Source organism: Chinchilla lanigera, unplaced genomic scaffold, assembly GCF_000276665.1.
Source record: "Chinchilla lanigera isolate Chin_1 unplaced genomic scaffold, ChiLan1.0 scaffold00067, whole genome shotgun sequence".
In the NCBI taxonomy this organism is placed as follows: domain Eukaryota; kingdom Metazoa; phylum Chordata; class Mammalia; order Rodentia; family Chinchillidae; genus Chinchilla; species Chinchilla lanigera.
In genome coordinates this window covers 10,229,461-10,256,152 of record NW_004955468.1, presented here as the reverse complement: position 1 = coordinate 10,256,152, position 26,692 = coordinate 10,229,461, and the positions used below count along the sequence as shown (strand labels likewise).

Genomic DNA, 26,692 nt, shown 5'->3' with positions numbered 1-26,692 from the left:
AAAGGGGCCAAACATGTTCATTGGAAAGAAGATAGCCTAATAAATGGTGCTGGAAAAACTGGCTTTCCACATGCCAAAGACTAAAACTAGACACATGTGTTTCACCATGCACTCAATTAAAGTCAAAATGGATCAAAGATCTAAATATTAAAACAGAAACACTAAATTTATTGGAAGAGAAAGTAGGTAATAATCTTGAAGACGTTGGGGTAGGCAGAAAGTTCATGAACAAAAACTAAACTGCATGGGAAATACTTCAGAGAATCAACAACTGGGATCTCCTCTTATTGAAAAGTTTTTGCACATCTAAAGAAATCATCAATAAAGTAAAAAAGAAAACCCTCAAACTGGAAAAAAAAAATTAGCCAACTGCCCCTCAGAAAAGGGACTTCTATCTAGGACATATAAAGAATTTTAAAAAATCAGGCCTCCCAAATTCAAAGACCCAATCCAAAAATGGGCATCTGAGATGAATACACACTTCTCTAATGAAGCGATACTAATGGTGAATAAATACATGAAAAAATGTTCAACATCATTAGTCATTCGAGAAATGCAAATTAAAACAACACTGAGATTCCATCTCACCCCAGAAAGAAAGGTTATCATCAAGAAATCAACCAATAACAAATGCTGGAGAGGCTGTGGGGAGAAAGGAACCCTACTAGATTGCCAGTGGAAGTGTAGATTGGTGAAACCACTGTGGAAATCAATTTGGAGATTCTTCACAAAACTAGGTTTAGAAGTCCCATTTAACCCAGCTGTTCCCCTTCTGGGTATTTTCCTAGAAGAATAAAAGACATCATACCACAGCGATATATGTACACCCATGTTTACAGCACCACAATTTGTTATAGGTAAATCTTGGAAACAACCCAGATGCTCAGCCACTGAGGAATGGATGAAAAAAGTTGTATTTTTGAACAATGGAGTATTACTCAGCTATTAAAAGAAGATAAACTCAAGGCTTTTGTAAGTAAATGGATGCAACTAGATACCATACTCATAAATGAAATAAATCGGACCCACATGTGTAAACATCATATTTTCTCCTTGGTGTAGGAAGCTGAAAGACTAGGTAAAACTCAAAATGTACAATAGATGATAGGAAAGGGAAAAAAAATTGCTCAAAGGAAGGAATGACTGGGATGAGGGAAAGAAGGAAAAAGAAAGAAGGAAGGCAAAACATAAGTAAACATATATGAAGAGCTGTGATGACTGTATTGCTGTTGTCTGATGGTGTATTGAAATGAACAGTTAATGATTATAATTTTTTATATACTGATTGACTTTGCATGCTTGTGCCTGGTGGTGTGCCAAACTAACCTGAAGGTAACAATATGCAATGGAATTACAATGGTGAACTCCTACCATCTTGTCTAGTGAAACTCTGTATTATCTCTAATGTTTTATTGAAGAATTATTTTCTTATTCTCTTTAATGATTTGAACAATCTTTCATTCTTCCATCTGATAATCTGAGCAATGTAGTTGAGGATAGCGATATGCAATGTAATAACCAGTGTGATTTGTATTAATTTGTCTTGAGACCCTGTATCACTTTGAATGTTCTTGCTTTGATTTATTTATGCTTGTGATACTGGTATGCTTCTACTGTTCTATTTTTTTGTTTGTTTATGTCTCATGTACTACTCTCTTTAAAAAAAAAAATTCTTTTTAAATACCGTTTCATTTCTCTGGTGTGAGAAACCAAAAGTGTAAATAAAGACCAAAATGTACAAGAGATACTGGGAAATGGAAAGATAACATTCAAATGTGAAGGGAAATAAGGAAACAAGAAAGGAAAACGGAAAAAACGGTCAAGAAAAAAATAGAAGGAAAAATGGAATCAATGATTTTAAAAATAAGAAAGAGAAGAAGGGTTGAAGGAGGGGAGGGGAATGGGAAAAAAGGGAAACAAGATGTAGTTTGTACAGGTACAAATTCCCTATGATGAACGTTATTATTGTGTGTCTCTAAAGTGTACCAATACAATTTTTTAAATGCAAAAAGAAGGAGGTTGAGGAGGTAGTTCAGTGCTCCTTGAGTTCAAACCCTAGTACTGCAAAAAGAAAAAAAAATAACAAAAGAAAAGAAGTTAGTTTGCTATAATTTCATAATTTCATGGAAGTGGGTAGGAGACTCGAGAGCCAATGACATAGGACAGCTCATTTCTTACAGACATAACAGTAGCCAGCGAATAATGATGTATACTGAGCACCAATTCCCACAAGGAAATATGAAGAGGTCTGGATGACACCTGTGGACCCAGGTGTGTGTGCTACATGAGGGAAAACCAGAGCACAAGTGACCAAGACAGCTGTAAAACCTCTGGCTTCAAACCTGCTTCTTCCTGATGCTACCTCCTGAGCTCTCTTCTGAGAACATTTTCTTTAGAAAACTTTTAACCAAAAATTCTTTCTCTGTCTTTTACAGATGTAAATCTTTATAAATCCTTCTGGTCAGTTTTAGAACCCATGAATGTCTTCCTTCAGGGCCCGGAGGGATTCCTTTGAAATGGAATCACCACTGTGGAAGGTGGCCCCTTCTCTTCTGCTTTCTGTGCCAAGGTAGAAGCTCACTTCAGTGAGTGCCTTGCTGGAAGTTACAGAGCTACCTCCTGTAATAAAACATTAGAAGTTAATTTTTCTGCTCTATAAAGCCGATTAGTAAACAAACAGGCTTAATGTCCTCCCACCTTGTTTGAGTGGAATTGCCTGCTTCAGACCAAGTTCCCACTTTCTTCTCCATTGAAATGTATTTAAATAAGACTTCTTTGCCTAGCACAATTTACACTTTGATGTAGGGTACCTGAAACTTTTACATACGCTATAATTATACCTGTCCTTAGAAACACAGTCTCTTTTTTTTTTTTTTTTTTTTGGAAGGCTTCTCACCATAGAAACACCATGAAGAAGGTGGTTTGGGAACAAGACCAGCTGAAGCCTCTGCTCCTGAGATGAACAGAAAAGTGAAAGACGCTTGAAAAATTGTTCCCCAATAGTTTGTTCTGTTCCTTGAAAACAAGGAAGCCTAACATAATTTTTGAAATTTTTTTCTATTGCCTTATGAAAGTAAATCCACTTTTATTGCCTTTGAGTAATCAGGCTAGTCTAGATAAAAATCTCTCCACAGTGACTAAAGCAATTATATTTGAAGAAATAATTGCTCAGATTCAAAGCCACCACATCCTGTCAAATACCAAGTAAATGAAATAATTTATATGTGAGGATTATTTAAAAGAAAGATTCTGTAATCAGACAGGCAGAATTCTTTTTTCAACTCTCCCTTTTTGTTTGTGTCTTCATTATGCTCTTACCTTTTCAAAGCTTCAATTTCCTCAACTCTTTAATGGGACAAAGTTCCACCCTCAGAAAGAATTAAATCTAATGGTGTGTGTAAAGTGCCAAGTATAGCACAAGACATGATTGTAAACAATCCAAATTTAAACATTTTTTAAACTGACACATAAAAGTGATACTTCTCTGTGAGTTAATATGGGACTGTGTAAAGTTCAAATTAGGGTAAGAATATCTGTCTCTTCTACCATTTATAATTTGTATAGTAAAAACATTCAGAATCTTTTCTTCGATCTTTTTTGATTGTATATAGTATTTTGCTATCATCTATAGTCACCCTGCTGTGCAGTAGAATTGAGAATTACTTCTCCTGAATGCAATTTAACTAAGGATCTTTCTTCATAGCTCACCACCCTTCCCTACAATTTAAACTTCCATTGAACTTATTTTACCATATGTTGACAGATTGCCTAGTTGGGGTAGTGTCTCACTTAGCAGTCGAGCTGTACTTGAGTTCTTCCTACCACTATGACTGCTGCTGATTTAAAACATATGTTTCATCACTACTTATTTCTACTCCGGCTACTATGAATGTCCTAGAAAAAAAAAATCTTGAAGTCCTTTGACTCAGTCTGATGTTCAATAGCGATTGATAAAGAGTCATAACAACATATAAACTGTTAGACTCACAGTCCCCAGGCCTAAAGCTAACTTATATACAGCTGCTTATTTTTGCCTAGTTATTGCCCCCTTGTTTTGATAGGAGTGTTAGAAAATGGGTCTGGATGAACAATTTCCTCTGTCATCAAGTGGTGGGAAAAATGGATTATTATGAAGTGCACTCTTCATTTCCTATTCCCTATATTTTATACTAGAAAAAATATTAGAGATATTGACAATTAAGACAGATAGATATTTAGGACCTGGCAAAAATAAATGCATGAGAATGAAGAGGGGCTGCAAGCTTTCCCAGCCAAATGTGTTTCAATCAAGAGCCATCGTTTCCATTTGCCCTAATCATGTAATTTTCTTTTGCCTTAGTCCAATGTACCTGATCTTGCTGATCAAAGTTTCCTAAATATTTTATCTGTAAAAACGAACATACTTTTAAAAACTCATACATTTCAAGTTCCAGAGTTATCAGTTCTCATTTCCACTCAAGTTACCAGACAACTGTAGAAAAAGCAAGGGCTTTGTTTCACACATATTTATACTAATTTCCTGGCTGTGACTTTTCTCAATTTTGTGACTATCACAAATGTGCTTACCTTTACCTCACTTTCTTAATCTAGAAAATGGTGATATAACACATCCTCAAAATTTCTTCAAGAATCCGTAGCACCATATATCTGAGCAGCTGAAGCATAATAGAACTTTAATGACAGTTATTTTTCTTAACTTTTTCCCTTTCTTATGAAAATGTTATTGTGAATATGTCACTGTGACCCACAAAGAACTCATTTATCCACTCTTTCTCAGAGAGTGGGAAAAGAAGGAGAGAATATAATAATAACATTGGGAGAGTTATTCATTTAATAATCTTTTTAAAATTATGTGAATTTCCTTGGAAAGGAATAGAGAGCCACGGACATGGTGGAACCAGAAGTTATCGTAGTTACCTAACTTTTAGGCTAGTTCCATTGTTCTCCACTGAAGCCCTGTTTGATAGATATCAATATTTCAATGTTCCTTTCTTCCCCAACTACTAGGTCCACAATAGGGTAAGGCAGTGATTTTCCCCACTGTGACCTCTGTACCATTATGGAGGAGTTTCTCAGAACTGAAATATTTCACACTATAGGAGGCTCTCTCTTCACTCTTGTCAGCTGAATGCTCCCCCAATCCTTCCCAACTTTTAAGTGTACAGACACAAAGAACCGATTCAAAAACATATAATTATTGTGTACATGTTCTAAATATTATAAGATAAGATGAAGCAAAATACGTTGTTTTCTCAGGATTATCCGTCAGCAGGCCCAGACTGTAGGAAGGAAAACAAACTCTAGAACGTATTAGTATCTTCCTATTAAAATTCATGGTCCTCCCTATCTAGGGTTCCTTCTATTCACTGATAAATGGTGAATCTATGCTTTCCTGGAAATTCAGAACTAAAAGAATTTTAATACCAAACCTCTAGTTCAAGGCCCAGTTCATCCTGCAAGCTCATTTATCCTGTATTCTTTCTTTAATTCTGTTGCTCATTTAGGGATAGACTGGGGCAAAGAAGAAAATAAATAGATAAAATGTGGCATTTGACTGTGAAATGTCCCATACAAGGATGTATTCTGTATTATGTATTATGTATTATGTCCCATACAAGGATGTATTCTAGACCCTAGTGACCTTCACAGAGAAGGCTTTCTAACCAAGAAAGTATCTGGCTCTATCCAATTCTTAGGGTACTTTTAACATTGGCATTTTTAAAACCTCTAAATGAGGAAATGACAGAATGAAAATTGAGTTACATCACCATTCCTAATTCCTGGAGATTTGGGGAAGCTTGTATTGAGTATTTTACTTTCATTTTGAGGTTCCCTTTACTGATCTAGTAAACTGTAGGTCTCAAGCTACTTTTTTGGAAGTCCCCACCAATATTTGAAAGAACTTCTCGCCACACTTACCAACACTAAAACCAGAATTCTGTTACTATATTGTGATGTTTCCTTCTGTCAGTACACTTTTTCTCAAAATTATGTTTGTTTTAACTTAGACATTTTACACTTCTCTTTTATTGTTTGCCTATAAAACTCCCAGAAAAAATGCTGGCTGTCTTGTCATCTTAGCTTCCAAGTATTGGACTGCGATGTAGTGTTTATTGTCTAAAACATCAGAGTCTGTCATTGCTGTATTCTTTTGTTATTCCCAGCTTCATATGAAGAAAGATATCAATTTATTTGAGCAAACCAGAAAGGCGATGGTTGTTTCTATATTCATTATGCTAAAACCACTCTACTATATCTCTATTTATTCCATATAATTTCTCTCACACTTCCATTGGTGATGCAAGTAAATAAGTATCACTCTCAAGAAGTCCCTTAGACCATGATACTTGGGACAGGACTGGAGATTCCAGACACATCAAATAAAGAACATCTAAAAGGCCCTGAAAGCAGGGGCGGGGGATTTAGCTCAGTGGCACAGCACCTGCCTGGCAAGTGTAAGGTTGTGAGTTCGATTCCTGGTACTGGAAAAAAACCAAGAGGTCCTGAAAGAGACCAGGAGTTCTTACGGAAAGTTCTAATGTGTCAAAAAGACTAAACTTTTGCCTGAATACAACCTGAAAATGAGCCCGTGAATTCCTTTAAATATCACCCATACTATGAAATGTTTCATTCTACATGGTGAAGAGACTACAGAAAATAAAAGATTTAACTAATGTAAAAATTAAAATGGAAACAATTTCAGTAAAATTATCTGCAAATGAATCCACCTGTTTAAAAAACCTGTAATGTGAGTCTGATGTAGTTAAATCTGAATTTTCAGCAGAGATTCTACACAAAGAAGGAGACCTACAAATATAAAAACCATGAGGTAGGTTTCAGGAAAAGGTGAGAAAATTTAAAATTATTTTGAAATGATATTCACATGGAGGACAAAAACAAAATCTTCAAAGATGTGAAATTTTATGAAAATCACGAAGAAAACATTGCTATCAGAACGTAGAAGAATAAATAAAGTCACAAAAAACCTGAAAATGGCACCTTAGCAAGGGATAAAGAATTTTCATCCTTTCGACAGAAATTCGGGATAAACAGACTAGAAAACAGAGATGGTGTGAACTCTTTCTTAAAACAGTAAACATTAACTGTTCCTTTCAATAAACCAATAGAAATTAGTACAATTATCTTAGCACTTTCTTTCCCTTTCACACTATCTATTGTACCTTTCAGTTTTATTTATTCATTCATTTCCTATCATCTTGTTTTTGAAATTCTGCATCGTTTTTATAGTTTCTGTGTTATTTTGTTTTGTCTATGTTTTTGTTATTTTGGTTTTTTTCCTCTTTAAAAGAAAAATAAATAAGTAAAAACAGTACAGTAAGAAAAATATCCAGTGAACAATCATTTTCTTCATCAAAACTACACAAATAAAAAACATATAGGAAGAAGTGCCACTGTTCAAAAAAAGCTGCCAGTAGCAATCAGGATAATATAACAACAAATTCAGCAAGAGAATTAGGTTGGCTCTTTACAAGGAAATTCACTGAGAGAAAGATGTACAATGAACCAGGCATGGTGGCAGACACCTGTAATCCCAGCACTGGGGAGGCTGAGGCAAGAGGATTGCCATGAGTTTGAGGTCGGTCTGGGCTACATAGCAAGACTTTGTCTCAAAAATAAATAAATAAATAAATAATGTACAATTGATGTTCACCATATTTCTACCAGAAATGAGAATAAATTTAGTACCTGAAGAAAATATTTAGAGAATGAAACTATAAGTGTGTGACTAGAATGTAAAAAGCTTCAAACAAAGAAAAAGTACAATCTCCATTAATACATTCCATGCATAGTAGAACAAACTTGTAACTGTGGGTCATGGAGCAGATTAGTAGTGTTCTCTTCCTATCAAGTATAGCGACAAAAACTGAGATGTACTATTCAGACACTGCTAGACAGTCAAAAAAAATTGAAACTTGATACTAGAAAAATTCCCAACCAGAAAAGCAGATAGGAAAAATACAAAAACAATGAAAGGTGATTAACAAAGCTGAAATTTTAATAGGCATTCATTTTTCTGATCAAAATGTGCTCCAAAGGAAGACTTCTATAGACAACCTAATTAAGAGATTCAATTAATACAGACATTTGGATACATTTTCTAGACATCAGTTTCATTGTTATATGTATGTGTGTGTGTATATATATATATGTATATATATATATGTATATATATATATATATCTTCAACTTCATTTCTCCTGGATATATCCAGTAGACGCTCGATTGTATACTATTTTGATTTTCCCTTCTTTAAAGCACCTCCATACCATTTTCCATAATGGCTGTACCAATTTACATTTCCATCAACTCATGTGAAAAGATTCCCTCTTCTCCACATCTTCACCAAGGTTTCTACATAACAGCTGTCTTACCAGGTATGAGGTAATCTCACACTGTGGTTTTGACTTGCATGTCCCAGATGTTTAGTGATGGTTACCTCCTTTTCATATACTAGTTAGCCATTTATATTCTTCTTCAGAGAATATCCATTCAGTTCCTTTGTTCATTTTTAATGGGTATTTGTTATCTGGGTGTACACTGAAAGCAAATTATCTCTATATTCATTGTACTATTCTCCACAATAGCTAACATGTGGAAACAACCTAAGTGTTGGTCAAAGGACAAAAGGATAAAGAAATTGTGATAAGTATCAACAGTGGAATATTATTTAACTATAAAAAGAAAAATTCTTGCTACTTAAAACCCAAAATAATCATGGTGATAATATGCTCTTATTATTAGCATTTCTTAAAGTAGCAGTTTACCTTATTGACAGATATTTCTTCTTTTCTAATTTAAGTATCTAAAGCTTTAAATTTTCCTGCATGTACTGTATTAGTTTTAATCTACTAATGAGATATGTTTCAGTTTCAAATATATTTTTCAATTCAAAATACTTTCCAACTGACACTTTGAGTTTTCTTTAACTCATGGTTTATTTGCTTTTCAAAATATACGAGGGTTTTGCAGAAAATTTTCTAATGTGTTCTTCATTAATTACACTGTAATAATAAAATATTCTTTACATGATATCAATCCTTTTAAATATATTAAGATTTGTTTAAAGACCCAGGACACAGTCTCTTGCTAAGTAAATGCTCTTTGTGCTATTGAAAAACAATGCTTTCTTCTCTTGTTAGATAAAATGTTAATGTCACCTAGGTCAAGGTGGTTGATGAAGGACTTCAAATCTTCAGACCTTAGATTCATCTTCTTATCTCCTCTCTGCAATGTCTTTACATCTGTGACAAAACATTCTCACCCAGTTACAAGTAATAACTTAATTGTCCGAGCTTAATATCTACTTCCTAAAAGCATTACATTTCTCCTTAACTACCACATAAATTCCACATGTTCATTGATCCTGTATATCAACTCTCAGAAAGGTAAAAGATTTTGTTTTACTAAAAGTAACATAAAGGTAGTGAAATAATTGGCCTTATGTTATCAGTAAATAACTATGAGAGTTATGAAACAAGATTAAAGTGAAGAACAAATAAAAAATTCTTTTTATTTCAGATGATCACATTTTAATTGGAAATTTCAAAATCCCATCCTGAAGTCCAAATTAAGCAGCTTTAATTGATATTTTTAAAGTAGAACACACATTATAGTATCTAGGTCCATATCTCAGGTGTAGGTCAGGCAAAATTAAATGCAATAATTAAGAGAGGAAATTATTATTTCTTCCTAAAGAACATTTATTGAATGCCAGGCACTGTGGGAAAAATACATTGAATAAAATTTTTAAAGAGAAAAAAACTAACTGTTATAACCTCAGCTTCAAGATGAACAGCAAATTTCTTAGGCTGAAAATTCTTTTGGAAAAAACTTCCAGGTAGTTGGGAGGCTCATCCAGCCAAAAATGTCCACTCTGGGTGAAAGGACTCACTGATTGTGTGGTGATGATTTCAAAGTTGCCAAGTTAATTATTGTTTAAAAAACTCTAAAATTTTCTGATGTTGTTCACAAGTGTAAAATTCATAGTAATTTTACTTACTGTAACCAGTTATTTTCTGCTGCTTTGTATTTCCTTAACTTTATCTGAAAATTTTAAGTGTCGGTTTACTGTCCAATTTCCCCTGACACACATATTTCAGACAACCTGAATACTAAATATTACCACTTTTCTGGTTATAAAATGTGTTCACTTTCCTTGAGAAATGGGATTTTATTAAAAACAATACTTAAACTTTCAAAGCCTAGTGATCTAATTTTGAAACACCTATTAACAAAGGAACATAACGAAATGCTTTCTCTTTAGATTTTTGTTCCTAATTTTTCTAGGTAACATACATGAATTTCATGCAAAAAATTCAAGAAGTTTCAGTCTTTGCCATAAATGGATTAAATTAAAATAACTGGAAAATTATTTTAACACATCACCAATTTTGTATTTCCCTCTTTATTTCTTTAATGAGAGCAAAAGTTACCTTTAACACTCTGTTGATTCTATTTTTAAATTTCAAAACTGTTATTTTGGGACCCCTTAAGACATTTTTCTGCATAACAGTTGCTCCCATAACAATGATCCTGTTGCAGAGTTGCTCCCATAATGATGATCCTGGGGTCCTAAGTTGGCCCAGGGGTTTCCCTTGATATAACTGCCGTGAGTGCTGAGACCCTGCTCTAACTCTTGACATAATTTCAGTAAAGTTTCTAGAATAAGTGCAAGTGCACAGAGAGTAATTCCACTTGCTTTTAACACAAACTGGCATTTGTTAGGTGTATTGTATAACCTCTAATTGAAGTCAGATTGTTTAGGTGGAATTTATCATCACAGTTTTTTAGTTAGGCCCTTCCTCAATCTATGCTAACATTGTTCCAACTGTGTGCTTATGGATATTTCTAAACCCATCCTCTACACTGAGGACACAGTTGTGTTTCTCAGTTAGAAAACATGACACTGCCCTGCTGAAAACTCTTCTTTGTGCCAATTAGATAAAATATCACCAAAAGAAGAAATGGACAAATTACTTATGTCACTAACGCAAGAGGAATAAAATCCCCTGATAGTGACATGCTTAAAATCAGAACTTGTGTTCTTTCAGATCTCTGTTGGACACAGTTTTGTGCTCTCATTTGAGATGCAGGAGACTGAAAAGATGTCATTTCAGTTTCAGACACATTTGCATCTCTGTCTTTGCTTCATTTATTTTTTGTCCTCATTTACTTAGCATCTGCACACCTGCAGTCTCAGGCTGTTCTTCCACACACTCCTTGTATACAAAGGAGATACTTAGCAACCTCTGAAATGAAAGTACAATTCCTCCTCCTTTCACTGTTTCCCAGCTGTGTCACAGCTCCAATTCTATTCTGAGCTCAATCTCTGCAACCGGTACATTGTGGACAGCTGATTTCTTTGCAAACATGTTATTAAATATTGGCACATTCTTGAAATCAATTGTTCTAAGATTTTTAAAACATATTGTAAAAACACATGGTCTTTGGGTTCTTATAAATTAACATCAAAAGTGATGTTTCCTGACACACAAAGGCAGGGAGACAATCCCTCTATTTATAGCCTTACTTTTGGCCATACCACCTTCTCCATAATTTGTCTGTATTTCTCAACTTCTGAGGTGAAAGATGAGGTTTGCCATCCTCCAAAATTCATTATAGACAATAATTTATATTAAAAATTAATGACTTTCAAAAAGCAAATAGAATTTCCAAGACCTTTTCTTTCACTGTTGGAGTAACAGATCTAAATTAACACTGTTGAATTTCTAGAAAAGTTCCACATAATTTCTTTTGGTTCCTATACTTGTCAGGAACAAATAGCAGATGTTTCCTAGTCTTGTTTGCTTCCTCTGGTCACACTTAGATCACACTTTGAATATCATTATTTTGTGCTTCAGGTATTTCCAACTGCTTAGAAATCCAACATTTAAATTTAGGATATTAGGTACGGGAATATATCAGCAGCTTAGCACCTGTCTTGCAAGTGAGAGGTCTTGAGTTTGATTCCTGGTACCAAAAACAAAACAAAACAAATTTAGGATATTATCGACCACTGTGCCTTTAATTCTTCAGTTTGGGTTCCTCCTGTGAATGGAACTGGTTCATCAGTCAACTTTCAACTCTAGGACTGGGGGGCTCCGCCTCTAGTATATGGTTCATTGCGATCATCATCTTCTTAAATCATTACAGTGACCTTGAAATAGGTCCGTCTTCCTCTATGTTTGTCCCTATCCCTAAGTGTATTCTCGACAAAGCAGTCAGAACGATCCTCCCAGAAAGAAAACAGATTCTCTGATCAAAATTTTCCCGTGCTTTCACCCTACTCAAAGAAAAAGGCAGAAGTTCCAGAGTGACCTACAAGACTATGATATGCCTGTAAACTAATCTCTTGGGCTGAAATAGCAGATGAGGAGAGTACATGGTCTTCCTCACACCACTTCCATATCTGTGGTCATGGACAGAAGCTATAAGCATCATGCTTGGTCTATTACCAATGTGACAGGTGTTCAAATGACTCAGTCTCCTCAATCAGAGGGAAAAAATATCAGTGCAGGTTCAGAACCAGAAAGTACCTAATAACACATGCATCATGCTCAGCTCTAACACAGACATGAAATCAGAGGCCAACTTTAAACTTGACAGAATTTGTAGAAAGTCTACATACCGTATAACTTTATCTAGCCACCTAAACATAATTAAATCAGAAAACCAGACACAAGTTTAGCTACATTTCTTCTCTGGCATTGGTATCCACTGTATGGTACTCTGATCAGTAAAGACCATCTATATAGTTAGCTATATGACACCCTTCTCAATTAATTTCCAAAACTTTTAACTTGATTAAAACAAAAATAATTACTCTTGATAAAACAATATCTCCTGGGTTTGAGTCAATATACGTTTTGTAATGATTTATCCTTATGTAATCTTACCCATTTACAAAAAAAAATACATATAAATGAATGTATAATGATTAGAATTTGTGTAAACTCTTACTAAAAATTGATAAATATTAAACATGTGCTATAACACTCTGTTATAATTTGCTTTCAAGCTAAATGCATTTATTTCATAGTCTGAGAATTATTACCGTTCTGCATTTGAAGACTACTGGAAGCCTAGAGTTAATTGACACAGAAAATGGATCTAACTCCCTCAGAAGGAATATTTTCTCTTTAAATGCAGAAAATGAGAGCTCGGTAGACACATATAACATTCACTGGCAACTAAAGGTGAAAATACTAGTGCTTGGAGAGGGATACATTTAAGAGTGACACAAACTGACAATAGTTCTTAGATCTTTTAATATACTGACTGCAAATTGAGTACATGTAAATCTTTTGTGACTTGGATGATTTCATTTATGCTATGATATAACAACTAGTTTATTTGACCCCAACTGATCAAAAGGAAAAGTTATTAAGACACTTCCTGTTGAATCCTAACACAGGTGACAGTGAGAAGCTGATGACACAAGGGCTGTAGGAAACAAGCCGCATCTGGAACTGGCCTTCAGAGGAGGCAAAGAACAGAGGTATCATGGAAACCCCAGGCCTCGGTATGAGTACCTTAGGATTGAGAGAAGAAAGTGCTGGCAACCCTTTTTACCAACAGCTATTGGGTTTCCATAGGCAACATTGTAGGAGTAGGTAGATAGCAAACGGAAGCATGTTCTGGCTGGGAAAAAAGAAGGCAGGAATTGTTTAGAAACTGATGCTTAAAATCTGTGTCATAAGCATACATATGGCATACATTTAGTGGAGTTAAGTTTAGGTTAGTGCAAATTCAAGTCACTGAAATTTGGGTATAGATAAGATCATATTCTATTTTATAGGCAGAGATGGGAGCCCAGGTGATACTTGTATTTTAAGAACTCATTGTTCTCAAATTACTATACTGAGGTATGATGGATATGAAGAACCGTAACTATATCTCGTAAAAAACTCTGAGTTTAAAGTTACATATTCATCCACGAAACCATCCCTATTGTCAAATCCTTATAAAATGGGAAAAATCATATCTGCTCAGAATTTTTATGAGGATAGCATTAGTTAATATGAATAAAACATGCAAAGAATGTCTAGAATTTACAGGTTTTTTCAAGTGATATTATTCAATCAGTCTTAACCATAAATTAGATACTTCTTCTATTTGCTCTAATAATTAATATTTCTGTTAATGATTCATATATGATCCTTATCATATCCTTCACAAAGAAGTACATTTTCTATCTTACACTTTTGGCAATGATGCTCACACTTGGATCAAGACCATGGACAAGGAATGCAACGTAAAACCACTTTTAAAAGAGACTTGGGTACTTGGCTATTCAGAAAAAATAATGACACTATCCAAAGAAAATTATGATCTTGATAAACCAGTAAGATGATGGGAACATTTGCAAAAGAAAGTGACAATAGTGAAATTGTTCCTGAGGAAAGATGATGAGCCGGTTTCAGGTTAAAGCCAAATTTCCAAACATCTAGGGTACCTCCTGTGGGTAACTTGAAGAAGTAGCTCTGTGCTTTAAGCACACCATGCCCGTGGAATCCAGCTGCAGAGCAGGTGTTATATCCTTATCTTTCTTCATCGGCAGCCACAAACTTGGAGGTCTAAGCACCTGCTTCAGTTTATGCTGACTCACATGCCCCACCTCTTTGGATCATTCATTAGGTGAAAGGTAGCAGAGAGGAGTGCTCCAAGGTCCTGGATTAATGATGGATATGGATGTCATGCATTTCTTAGCCCTGAACTAGCATATTCTGACTTTTACAACACTCTCCCTCCAAATACAAATGATATTTCAAAAGAAATATACCAAAAACCATGAATATCCCAGCCCTTTATTTTTCCAAATGAAATTTTTGTCATTTCTACTATCTTTGTGTTTACAGAATAGTACAGGTTTGCACTGTCCACAAATAACATTATCTTTTGGTTTTATTTCTTGGTAACATGGAAAAGCTATTTCAAACTAATAAAAAAAAATGGAAGGCTCAAGTTCCAAGCTTCCAACAAGAACAATATCAATGCAAACTAACAAAAAAAAAAAAAGTAAGGCTGATATTCCAAGGTTCCAAACAGAACAATATCAATGGACCAACTACATCTTTTAGTGACAGGAATCTTAGGGACACATTAGTACCTGGAAATCTATCAGATAAAGATTTGTGTAACTAGAAGCTCTTCTGGCAAGTCAAAGTTTAATAGTAAAATACACAAGTATTTTAAATCATCCACTATATCAGGCTGTAATCTAGACAACAGATACAACTGTGATCAAGCCAGAAGAAATCTAGGATGCCACAGTGCTTATATTTTGAAGGACATCAATAGGTATAAAACATAAAAGATGGAAGTACAGTTAAATTAAATACTCAAAAACTGTCAGACTAGAACATGACTGAGGAGTGTGTTACTTTACTTTGTCAAATCTGCAAAAGTCTTTAAGAAGTTGACACCTAAGCTGAGAAGAAGACTGACATAACTGAGGGACAGAAAGAAATCCAATGTCACAGAAGTACACAGTAGAGGAAATATTGGACATAAAATCATAGAAGTTAGCTTGAGTCAGATATGTGCTTCAAAAATTATTGTGAAAAAAGAGCTCCAGCTTTTTAAAGAAAGCTCCAACCATAGCAAAGTTCTCTCAAATGGAAAACATAAAACACACTTTCACTACACACTTGTGGCACTACTTAAAAATTCCCCTATGGAACTGTTCTTTTTGAGAGAGGGTTCACAGTCAACAATCAAAGGAAACTTGACTTTCATTTACTGCTCCAAAGGAACCCTTAAAACTCCCCCTTCTTCCTGGTTCTGGATGAGCTTTCTGAAAATGTCATGTGGAAGGTCACTTATTCTCAGCAGCACAAGGACACACTCAGTGCCTCGTTGATGAATAAAAGCAGTCATAAAATAAAAGAAAAAATAAAGTCTATAACATGATAATAATAAGCATAAACCAAAATAACAAAGAAAAATAAAGAAATAACCAAGCTAGAATTAACCAACTCTTTTTCTTCATTGCCTTTGCTCTGGCACTGTCCATTAAAATTGTACTCAAACCATATGATTGCTTACTAATTGCTCAGAATGTGAACTTCACTCCTGTATATGCCCATCGACAAAGACACACATAGAAAAACACACACAATCATGGGTGTAGGAATGCCTGTCCAAACCTGCCATTATAAGACAAGTGCTATCTCTATGTTATTATTTTATTAAATATCTGGGAAATCAATAAACCCTGTAATCACCATGGAGTCTGAGGCATACATGTGTCTCATATCTCTGTTGAGAGACAAGGAAGAAATGGACTATTTCAATAAGTGTAGAGTAAAATGGCACAGAGTTGTCAAAGAAGAAATGGACTAAGACAATGTATCTGTCAATAAACATATCTCAATCAGCATTTATTGAAAACCATTACATTCAGGCAAAAGCAGCAACAGAATTTGCTCCAGGGGATGGCAAAATGAAAACACCGTGTCCCTCTTTGGAAAATTACAAAGAAAGTACAAGATGGCAACGGAAGAGCATTAGTTACAGCTGGGTGCTTCAGAGCATGGGACGGTGAGTGCTTATACAGATACATACACATAAGTCCTATTTTCAAGCATCTGAGAGAAAGAAGAGGCAAAAACCTGAACAATGGCAATAGAGCAGAAGAAATGAAAGGGTTGAGGAATATAAATCTAAATTTGGGAGAAGGCAATGCCTTCAGCTAAGCAATCCAGGGACATGTCCATGTAGAAAGAACCATCTGAGGTTCAGCTTGAGGTATCAATGTTGATGAACACGGAATCAAAGTAGAAATAATATATCTGGAAGATTAAAAGTAAAAATTTGCAAATGGAACATCCATATCTTTGCAAATCAAGCTTTGTGAAAAATATTGTATCTGTCTTCGCAGACATGAATGATATTTAAGAAGCAGACAACAATTTCATGTGTAATACAAACTAATGTCACCAGAAATGGTTTAGGCTTCTTTTCCACTTCAAGATTCTGGTTTTGACCCATGATTCTTGTGACAAGCAGAGCTGATGGACTGAACTTCTAGGGCATCCGATGTTGTCTTTTGAGGGAAAAGCGAGGCTGGATATACAGGAAGAGAGGACATTCCGATTTGAGCTATGGGAAAGAGAAAGATCTTAATTTCAAAAGATGGAGAATAGGGGGAAAGGGGGAAGGCAAACAAAAAATACAGGATATAAGGAAAGTTGATAGAGGTTAAAGAAACAAGCAACAAGAAAAGGCATACCTCTGCATTTTGCACCATGAGGCCAGGAAAACAAGCATGACCAGGGTGACGGTTACACTCAGATACATCAGCGTCAAGAGAAGGGAGTATTCACCTGCTTGGAGTAAAATAAACACATCAATCCATGAAACACTCTTATCACATTACACCGAGGCATCTAATGTTGCAGGGCAATGCGGGTCTTGGAAATTTCAGGAGAATTCTCTAGAGCTTTCATTTCAGTTCCATTGAATCACTGTTCCTCCTCCACCCCAACCTTCTTCCAGCAATTCATGAGATCCCTTTTTTCCTCTTTAGTCCCTTTAATTCCCTACTTTCTTTTCCTTCATATTTATCTGCTGCCATTCTCTACTCTTCTTTCTTTCAGTTCTCCCATTTTTAACTTTCCTGCATCTAGCGTTCATACCAATTTCCCCAGCTCCTCGTCCTAAACCCCTAGGTCCATCCTTGACAATTCCCAACTTAACCCTCATTCTTTCTCACCCCAGTGGATGATTATATCATGGCCTCCCAGACTGCTGTGCTTCACTCGGCAAGACAGCCCAGCGGCCTCCTCAGCCGCCACATCCAGACTTGCTTGGAGATACCATGTCTCATCAGCATTGGGCAGGACGTCCCCTCTCTTAGTGCCCTTCTGCTCCTGCTCACCCCGCATCCACATCACCCACACTGGCTTGGGGTGGAAGCCAGAGACGTGGCACAGCAGCTGCAGACGGCCAGGCCCAGGGCTGGGGCCTCTGGAGAGCCAGGCCTCAGGCTTCACTAAATAGGAGAAGATAAGAAGAAATGGAACTTTGATGAGCACCTCTGACCAGAGCACATGTGCTCAGGTGGCTTAGCAGTTTCAGGAATCACTTCTTTCTCTTTTTGAAAACAATACAACAAACATTATTCCCTCCATCCTCTCATTGTATGTTTCAAAATGATGAAGGAAAGTACTAAACTCAAAAATTCAAAGTACTAGAGGTAGGAGGGAAGAAAGGACTGGGCTCACCTCGCTGTTCCAGCTCTGACTTCCCTGCTGCCATGAGGCCTGCCAGAAATCGAGGGCAGTTACTGAGAAGGTACTGCCTTAACTTCCGGCAGAAGGTACCTCCTTAACTTCCCGGTAGCAATTGAGCTTCTCACAGACTTTCTGGGCTCGACTTCCAGCTCCTAGAGATGGATTCCAAGCACCTCCTTGGAAACTCATGAAATCAGATCCTTGGTATGCAGCATTTAAGAAGCTGTCCGAGGCCTGCCCACCATGCCAATTACATCCAATTGACATCTGAAATTCAAAGGGGTCTGCAGTGGACAGAAAAGAGAATCAATATGGAAAGAATGACATGGGAACATACATCCAATCTGGAGCATAACAGCTTGGGGGCAGCAGTGTGCTGCGGAATTACATGGGGGTGAGACTTGGCATGGAAAATGGGAAGGAAATTTGTAAGAAGTCATTCTGAAATTAAAAGTAATTTGAAATAATTAAGAGGATGCATAGATGGGCAGGCTGTCAGGCAGACAAGAGACTGGTCTCTAATAACTCATACAACAGAGATGATGTCCAGGTTGTGGCATAAGAACACTCAAGCTATGGAGAAAGCAGAAGATGACATTGTGCCCACAGGTAGGATGGATGTGCACACTCAGGTGTGCTATATGTATAATGGTGGATAATGAAGCAGAGGAGGTTGTGTGAGCCAAAGGGAGACAGAGAATAAAGCCAGGAAGGTGGAGGATGGTCAGAGGCTCTACACCAGCTCGTACTCTGAAGATGGCCAGAGACCTCAGACAGAACATCATTTGGGAATACCACACTCACATTCAAGCTGAAACTGATGAGCAAAATTGTGCACTTCCAGGGGGAAGCCATGGAAGTATAGCTGGAAAAGTGCCTGGAGGTTCTTCAACTCCTCCTTACTAAGGTTTCCTTGGGACCAGGGCTTCAGAAACGTGATGGTATCTGTGGTATCATTCCAGCCTTGAGTCTGCAGATCACCTAGCCAGGCTGAGCCGTGGGATTCTACCCAGGTGTTGTTTTTGAAGGAGGCAATGTAGAGCACACAGAAGATGAGGGGCTCTTCTGCTTCTGCTGGATGGTGCAATCCTAAAGCCTGGGGGGCTGAAACAGAGAGTGACTAGATGAGAGAGTGTAAGGGATGGCAGAAGAGATTCCACAGAATGCAGAGGAGTTCAGAGTGAAGAGCAAGAAAGGATATAGTTACAGGTTTCACATGTCCCAATGAGTCCTAAACCCTGGCCCAGTTTTCTTGCCACCAACTTAGACTGGAGGCCACAATTTTCAACCTGTAAACCAGCCTGGAATGCACACAACAAGAGCATCTAACAGAAGCTTTGTTCCCTTCATCCAGTTCCTCCCCAAAACTTCCTCTCCTGTGTGCCCAGACACAGACATCTCTCCACCTGAGCACTTCTTACCTGCTGTGCTTTCCCCATGGCAGACAAGTCCCTTGAAGAATAGGAGGATGAGGAGCAGCATTGAAGCTTTGGTAAGTTAGCCAGAAAACTGCCTTCTCAACTCAGATATCTGCTGTCCTTCCCTCACCCACTCACACTCTCGTCTGTCTTCCTCTGCTGCACAGACTAACCTCTCCTCTGCGCACTTCCCTACTAGAGAAGTCTCGCTGCCTCCCACAGCTGCCTTCTCCCACAGGTTCTCTCATTTCTCCTCCTGTCTCCCACTAGTGGCTTCCAGATTGTCTCCCTGCTCTTAGCTACATTGTCCCAGCCTTGCCTATTATACCACCTGCTGCTAAAAGATTTCTCAATTTGGACAAAGTCTGCCTGCCATCCGACAGAAAAAGTCAGCTGTTTTTGGCCTTCAAGAAATCAAGTCCACACTTGGGTTGTCAGTATCTCATCTATTAAAGAAAGTGGTGGAAGTTATCTGATGGTGCCCAGTAACCCTTCTGGCAGTTTCCCTGCTACTTACTTGTCCGTGCTCTTTTCCTCCTGTCTGCCAACTGAAACCCCATAATCCTTCTTCTTGGTCCTCTTGGTCCTTCTTCTGACGGGTTGTTAGTGCCTCTGAGTCTGTTTTGATCTTCTCACACACTCTGCCTGGACTCTGTGTCCCTGAGTCTCTCCTACCTCCCTTCATTCTGCTCTTCTCAGAGTCATTGTCAGAAGACACGAGGGTCCCAATAGGTACTTGTGCACTTCATAGACAAATCTCTATGCTCCACAGTGGAAAAGAAGCAACAATAACAAATTAATGCATGTTATCAAATTATCCTTTCCTCAGGTTCACTAGTCAAGCTGTGGGTCACTGTTAAGAATGTCTATGAGTGGGCTTGACCTCGAGGTGATGAACTCCTGGGAAGGCAGATTTTAACCCATTGTATAGGGGTATCCTGGGGATGGGATACCTGATCAAAATTTTTCTGTGGTTTCATCCTACTCAAAGAAAAAGCATAAGTTCCAGAATGACCTCCGAGACTATGGTATTCCTATAAATTAATCTCCTGGATTGAATTTGCAGATGAGAAGAGTATATGGGTATTCCTCACACTACTTCCATGCCTATGTTTGTGGACACATGCTATTAGCATCATGGTTGGCCTATCACCAATATGACAGATATTCAAATGACATCTACTGGCTTCATCCAGAGACCAAAAACCTCAGTGCAGTTTCAGATCCAGAGAGTACCTACAAACCCATGCCTGAAGCTTAGCTTTAACATAGACATGAAATCAGAGGCCAGCTTTAAACTTGACAAGACATGTAGAAAGTCTATATACCATGTAACTTTATCTATCCACCTAATCATAGTTAAATCAGAAAATTGTATGATACACATTTTGCTTGTTTTCCTCACTAGCATTGGTATCTACAATGTGGCACTCTGATCAATAAGGACTATCTGTGTAGTTAACTATACGACACCCTTCTCAATTAATTTTTAAAACTTTTAACTTGATTAAAACAAAGGTAATTATTGCTGATAAAAAATGCCTCCTAGGTTTCAGTCATTGTACATTTTGTAATGATTTCTCCCTGTTTAATTTTGCCTGGTTACACCAAAAAAAGAATGTATAACTATTAGAATGTTGTGTAAAGTCCTACTAAAATTGATAAATATTAAACATGTACTATAACATTCTGATATAATTTGCTTTGAAGAGGTGCCCACTGGAGATTGTACTACCCTCTGAAGCAAAGGCCCCACAGTTCAGACCCATCCTACCAGTTAGTCCAGCAAGAATGAAAGGCCCCAGAGCACACTTTGCCCACTCCCTCTGGTCGGATGATCATCTCTATTGAAGAACCCTGAGTAATAATGATTAAGGAGGGAAAAGAAACCAGCCTATTGCTGGACACTGGCACAAGTCTCTTGGTCCTTCTTTTCAATCCTGGCCTTCCTTCCAGCCGTCATACCTCAGTGAAAGGAGTCACTGGAGAGGAGGTAATTCACTATTTTTCACAATCCTTAGGCTGTACCTGGGATAGTTTTCTTTTTACACATTGCTTTTTAATTATGCCTGAAAGTCTAGTCCCTCTCTTGGGGAGAGATATTTCATCTTGTTTAAATACTGTAGTGTGTATGCACTCAGATTAGTTACTCTCTTCATCTCATGGAGACAGAAATAAATCCTGATGTATGGGCAACTAAAGGCAAAATTGGTAGGGTATTAAGAGCTGCTCCAGTACAGATATATCTCAGAGATTCTACTGTTTTCCTAACCACAGATAGTATCCTTTAAAACCTGAAGTTAAAAATAGGATTGTTACCTATAATTGATAACCTAAGGGCACAAGGCTTACTTGAGCCCTGTAACAGCCCATGCAATACTCCAATCTTGGGAATTCAAAACCCCAGAATGGAGATTAATGGGGAATGGAGATTAATACAGGACCTTAGATTGATAAATTTGGCTGTAGTGCTGTTACGGTTTATGTCTATGTGTCCCCCCAATGCCTCATGCGGACATGGGGCAGGCTTTTAGAGTTTGAATATGGGTGTGAAAGCTGCACCAGCCCTGGAGTGGATAGTTTGCATATGTAAGGGAGAGGAAGAAGCTGCTTGGGGGCATTCCTCCCCCATTCCTCCCTGGTGTGTGGTTGTTGCTTAGCTGTGTTCTGCCGCCCTGAGTGGGAGCTTTTTGCCATGTGCCACTCTGCCTTATAATCTGCCAAGTACGGATTGAAACTTCCACGAACTGTAAGCGAAATAAACCTTTCCTTCCTTAATTTGGGGTGTCAGATATTTTGTCCCAGCAATGAGAGAAAAGTAACCAAGACAAGAGCCAATTCACCCAATGGTACCTAACCCATGTACACTTCCTTCCCAAATTCCAGAAGATGTCAGTTGGTTTTAAGTGTTAGATTTAAAAGATGCCTTCTTTTGTATTCCTTTAATACAGATTATGTTTCTCTTTGCTTTTGAAAATCTTCATGACCAGGCCTCTCAATTGACATGCGCAGTGCTTCCCCAAGGGTTCAGGGATAGTCCACATCTTTTGGGGAAAGTGTTTTCCCATGATTTGGCATGCTTTGAGTTTTCCCAGGTCATAGTCTTATAGTATGTAGATGACATTCTTTTATGTGCCCCTGCAGAACAGCTCTGTAGCCAAGACACCTGTCCTTTGCCAAATTTTCTAGCAGACAGAGGTTATAAGGTCTCTAAATCTGAAGGACAACTTTGCAGTCTTGAGGTAAAATATTTAGGCCTCATCATATCCTAGGGAGCCTGCAGGCTAGGAAAATACAGAATTAAACCAATTCTTTCCTTGCCAAGGCCAAGACCCTAAAATAGCTAGGGGGATTCCTAGAAAGGCTATTGTTGCCTTTGGATACCAGGATATGGGGAGATTGCAAGACCCCTCTATCAACTTATAAGAGATGCCCAAAAGACAGATAACCATATCTGAACCTGGAAACCTGATTTCCAAACTGTGTTCCAGAAGCTGAAACAAGATCTTCTAAATACCCCAACCCTAAGCCTCCCCACAGGACACCATTTCAATTTATATGTTAATGAGAGATGAGGTATGGCTTTGGGAGTTCTTACATAAGATCAGGGACCCAATCAGCAGCCTATATGGTATCTGAGTCATGAATTAGACATTGTAGCAAAAGGATGGCATTCTTGCCTTAGAGCTATGTCAGCTGTAGCTCTTCTAGTGCTAGAAGCATCCAAGCTAACTTTAAGTAAAGCTCTCACTGTATATAGGCCTCACAATGTGTCAAGACTTCTTTCTTCCAAAGGGATCAATACCAGGCTCTACTTCTAGAAGGACCAGCCATTCAAATAAAGACATGCTCCTCCTTAAACTCTGCTACCTTTTTGCCAGAAAAGGAGGAAATTGATACTGACAGATATGACTGCAAACAGGTAATTCTCCATACATATGCAGCTGGAGAAGACTTATTAGACACACCCATTCCTGATTCTGATTTGACCCTTTTCCATGATGGAAGCTCCTTCATGGAAAATGGGACAAAGAAAGCAGGATATGCAGTGGTAACTTTACATCAGACTCTTGAAAGTAACTCACACCTTGGACTAGTGCTCAGCTAGCAGATCTCATAGCTCTGACCCTATCCTGTTTATTGGTATCCATTACCAGCTCCTCTTGGTGTAAATCTTTGCTGACTATACTCATAATAATCCTGCTGATCTTATTATTTGGCCCATGTATACTTAATTGTTTCTTTGGCTTTGTCTCCTCCAGGTTTAAAGCTATATGCCTACCCAAGATGAAAATGCCTGACAGCCTTTAAATAGATCCTCTGAAGAGTATATCTGACTGCCAATCAACAACTATGACCCCTTTCAGCCTAAAAAGCCAGAGTGGTCATCACCCACTATTCCCTCACAGCAGTTTGGGTTACTTCTTTAGAGGGGGGAAAGTTATAGGCAGCTGAGTTTGATAGAAATATTATAGGCAGTCAGACAGGGCCAGGCCCTGGAAGGGGCCAATATGGAAGACAAGATACCTTGCAAATGGAGACGTACTTGCTGCAGGCCAGACCTCAAGATAAAAGATTAAACAAGTGTACTCACATACCTCCCTAGGGATGGACATCAGGGATTGATATGATAAATAAGTAGCAATCACCTTGAAGAGTCACTGACCCAAGCCTTTACAGGAAAAGCCTCTATTCTGCATTCATGCCCACTTCCTACCTGGCTCACTTCCCCATTTGATCCCAACTAAATCAATTTTACCTGAACAATTATACTTGTAATCTTATTTGCTGAGCATAGCTTTGTCCCACCTCTTGTGATTTCCCATTTTTCCCCTCAACCTTGGACACACCTCACCTCCTGGTTTTGCTCTGTAGAAATCCTTAGAAAAGATGGGTTCCTTGGGCAACCCACTCAGACCCCCCTTCTGTCCCTCTCTTGGACAGAAACTTTCTTTCCCTCAATAAATATGTTCTGCTGTTAAAAAAATTTTTTTAAAAATTTGCTTTGAAGCTAAATGCATTTCTTTCATAGTTTGAGAATTATCATTGTTCTGTATTTGAAGAGTACCAGAAGCCTAGAGTTTATTGACACAGAAAATGGAACTAACTCCCTCAGAAGGAGTATTTTCCCTTTAAATGTAGAGGATGAATGCTGGGTACACACATATGACATTCACTGGCAACCAAAGTGAAACTACTAGTATTTGGAGAGGGATATATTTAAGAGTGACACAAACTGACAATATTTCTTAGGTCTTTTAATATATTGACTGCAAATTGGTATATGTAAATCCTTTGTGACTTAGATGATTTCATTGACTGCTATGTTATAACAATTGGTTAATTTGACCAGCCAACTGACCAAAAGGAAAAGTTATAAGGACACTTCCTGTTGAATCCTAATACAGGTGAGAGTGAGAAGCTGATGACACAAAGGCTGTAGGAAACAAGCGGCATCTGGACTTGGCCATCAGAGGAGGCAAACAGCAGAGGTATAATTGATGTCTGAGGCCCCTGTATGAGTACCTTAGGATGGAGAGAAAAGGTGCTGGCAACCGTTTTTACCAGCAGCTATTAGGCTTCCATAGGTAACACTGTAGGAGTAGATGGAAGCATGTTCTGGCTGGGAAAAAGGAAGGCAGGAATTGTTTAGAAACTGATGCTAAAATCTGAGTCATGAGCACAGGTGAGGCACATATTTGCTGGAACTAAGATTATAGTAGTGCAAATTTAAGTCACTGAAATTTGGGTATAGATACAATCATACCATACTTTGTAGGCACAGATGTGAGCATGGGTGACACTTATGTTTTAAGAACTTGCTGTTTTAAAATTTCTATCCTGAGGTATGATTGATATGAAGATCCATGAGTATATCTTGTACAAAACTCTATGAGTTCAAAAATACATTTTCATCCATGAAACCACCCCATTATCAAGCCTTGTAAAATGGAATAATAATATCTGCTCAGAATTTTTATGAGGATAACATTAGTTAATATGAATAAAGCATGCAAAGATTGTCTAGAATTTACAGGTTCTTTTCAAATGATATTATTCAATCAGTCTTAGCCATAAATTAGATACTTCCTTTATTTGCTCTAATAATTAATAATTGTGTTAATGATTAATATATGATCCTTATCATATCCTTCACAAAAGAGTACATTTTCTATTTTACATGTTTGGCAATGATGCTCACACCTAGATCAAGACCATGGAGAAGGAATGCAATGTAAAATAACTTTTGAAAGAGACTTGGGTGTTCGCTTATTCAGAAAGAATAATGACATTATCCAAAAAACATTTTTATCTCAATAAGCAGATAGATGGTGGGAACAATTTTGAAAAAAAGTGACAATAGTAAAATAGTATATGAGAAAAGATGATGAGCTGGTTTCAGGTTAAAGCCAAATTTCCAACCAGCTAGGGTAGGTTCCGTGGGTGACCTGAACAGGCAGCTCTGTGTTTTAAGCACTAGCCCTTGGAACCCAGTTACAGAGCAGGTGTCATATGCTTATCTTTCTTCATCTACAGGCAGTGAACTTGGAGGTCTAAGCACCTGCTTCAGTTTATTCTGATTCACATATTCTACCAACTTGGGTCACCTCATTCAATAAATGTAAGATAGCAGAGAGTAGTTCTCCAAGAGCCTGTAAGTAAGGGCCTGGATCCCACAGAAATGTCTTTCATGAGTCCAGCTGAAGACCTAGAGCTCATAACAGTGCTCCTATGAATCCACCTGGAGGCCCAGAGCCCAGAACATATCTCATGCAGTTCTGTTTCATGGATCTGCACTGGGAAGACTCAAAGGTCAGTGGTGGGATATAGGAAGTCTATGACAGCAGGCTAAGGGGTCTATGATGGAGTCAGGAAGCAAAGTGCAAAGTAAGAATCAGAGATCCTCTGAAAAGTACCACAGCCATCCTCAGCAACAGTGAGGTCCTGAGCTCCTCCTCTGATCAAGGTGGCTGAGTTCCCATCAGGAAAGCCAATGCAGCAAGCTTCTCCAGAAGA

At 37.6% G+C, this 26,692-nt stretch overlaps 1 protein-coding gene across 1 annotated transcript; it reads right to left on the bottom strand.

The window, feature by feature from the left end:
* Positions 1-16,397: 16,397 nt before the first annotated feature.
* On the bottom strand, positions 16,398-19,775 carry LOC102024990 (T-cell surface glycoprotein CD1e, membrane-associated-like). The gene is given in 7 exon segments (XM_013522341.1): positions 16,398-17,124; positions 17,255-17,348; positions 17,738-18,016; positions 18,249-18,342; positions 18,345-18,541; positions 19,062-19,361; positions 19,679-19,775. Coding segments are annotated over 7 exon segments (1,191 nt in total). The 5' UTR covers positions 19,740-19,775; the 3' UTR covers positions 16,398-16,958.
* Between the last annotated feature and the right edge of the window lie 6,917 nt (positions 19,776-26,692).